The sequence below is a fragment of the Mandrillus leucophaeus genome, unplaced genomic scaffold, assembly GCF_000951045.1.
Source record: "Mandrillus leucophaeus isolate KB7577 unplaced genomic scaffold, Mleu.le_1.0 Scaffold274, whole genome shotgun sequence".
Taxonomy (NCBI): Eukaryota; Metazoa; Chordata; class Mammalia; order Primates; family Cercopithecidae; genus Mandrillus; species Mandrillus leucophaeus.
The window spans coordinates 1,416,444-1,418,359 of NW_012102854.1; the positions used below are offsets into that span (position 1 = coordinate 1,416,444).

Genomic DNA, 1,916 nt, shown 5'->3' on the forward strand with positions numbered 1-1,916 from the left:
AAGCCATCCTCCAGCCTCAGGCTCTCAAGTAGCTGGAATTATAGGTGCATACCACCACACCTGGCTCTTTTATTTTAATTTTTTTTTTTAAGTAGAGGCAGAATCTCACCATGTCGCCCAAGCTGGTCTTGAACTCCTGGCCTCAAGCAATCCTCTCACCTTGGCCTCCCAAAGTGCTGGGATTACAGGTGTGAGCCGCTGCTCCTGATCTAATTCTATCCCAGGGCTGGTGCTGTCAGTTCAGGCACACAAGGGAGGGAGTGAATGGGGATGTCACCTGCTTTATTTCCTGAAGCGGAGCCACAGCGTGGGATGCACTGGTCGCCTTGGCCGCAGTAGGGACAGCTGTATGGGGTCTTCCTTCTGGTTTGTTGGCTCCTGCTGAGAAGCCCCAGTTAAGGGTATGAGGGCCAGGAGGAGTGGCTGCTGGGGGCATTGATCAGCAAAGGTTTAGGGGTGCGGGTGATGGATGGCACTGAAGGAGGTACCTGCTGCACTTTGACTGCTAGGGTCTGGCGAGTCAGACCGCAGCCACCAAAAGTCAGCTGGGGTTGGGCCTGCAGGCTGGCGCTCCTCTCGACTGGTGGGCTGAGCCTGGCGGAACCTATTTATATACCTGTGAACATCAGGGGATAGCAAGTGAGTAGAGTGAGGAGAGCCAAATAAGAATAATCATAGCAACCAACGTTTACCAAGGACCATGGCAGAGCCTGGTAGCTATTCCTCAATATCTGCTTTTCTTTCTTATATAGTCACATAACTGTTTTTGAGACAGGGTCTCACTCTGTCACCCAGGCTGGAGGGCACTGGTGCAACCATAGCTCACTGCAGCCCCCAACTCCTGGGCTTAAGAAATCCTCTCTCCTCAGCCTCCTGAGTAGGTGGGACACAGGTGCATGCCACCATGCTTGGCTAATTTTTGTATTTTTATTTATTTATTTGTAATTAATTAGTTTATTTTTTGAGATGGAGTTTTGCTCTTGTTGCCCAGGCTAGAGTGCAATGGCGTGATCTTGGCTCACTGCAATCTCCGCCTCCCGGTTCAAGTGATTCTTCTGCCTCAGCCTCCCAAGTCCCTGGGATTAAAGATGTGTGCCACCATGCCCAGCTAATTTAGTAGAGACGGAGTTTCACCATTTTGGTCAGCTGGTCTCAAACTCCTGACTTCAAGTGATCCACCCACTTTGGCCTCCCAAAGTGCTGGGATTACAGGCGTGAGTCACCGCAGCCCTGCCAATTTTTGTATTTTTAGTAGAAACGGGGTCTTGCCATGTTGCCCAGGCTGATCTGGAACTCCTGGGCTTAAGGGATCCTCCCGCTTTGGCTTCCCAAAGTGCTGGGGTTACAGGCATGAACCACTGTGTCCGACCAGGAATGTAACTTTTAGCTGGGCACACAGCCGCTCTCCTATGGACTATATTTACCAGGTACCCTTGTAGCCTTGTGACCGCGTGACTAAGTTCTTGACAAACAGGGTGTGAAATGTGATTCTGGAAAGCTGATGTGGTTGAAAGCCATTTGCACCATGAAGGAAAGGGCAACGGTCTAGAGTTGGGATGGCAACAAGACAGAAGAAACCTGTGTCCCTGACATCTCAACTATGGGCTGCCACGTCATCCCTGGTGGCTTCTGCCTGGACTGCAGGTGAGGGAGGAATAAATTCTATCTTGTTTCAGCCATAATGAATTTGGGACTCTTTGTTACAGCAGCTGAACCTGTATTCTACAAATCTAAGTGGTCACTATGTGAGAAGCATTGCTAGAAATCATTACAGATAGCAACTCATTGAAAGCTTAAACAGCCCTAGGGGAGGTGTACTATTAGTATACCCAATTTAGGCCTGGCAGTGGCTCACACCTGTAATCCCAGCACTTTGGGCGGCTGAGGCGGATCACCTGAGGTCAGGAGTTTGAGAC

The 1,916-nt window shown here is 50.1% G+C and overlaps 1 protein-coding gene across 1 annotated transcript in view; it reads right to left on the reverse strand.

The window, feature by feature from the left end:
• Positions 1–1,916, reverse strand: part of PROSER3 (proline and serine rich 3) — a 17,911-nt gene that overhangs the window by 6,868 nt on the left and 9,127 nt on the right. The window contains exon 5 of the mRNA XM_011984847.1: positions 278–378. Coding sequence (XP_011840237.1) covers positions 278–378 — 101 coding nt within the window. The remainder of the gene's footprint in view (positions 1–277; positions 379–1,916) is intronic.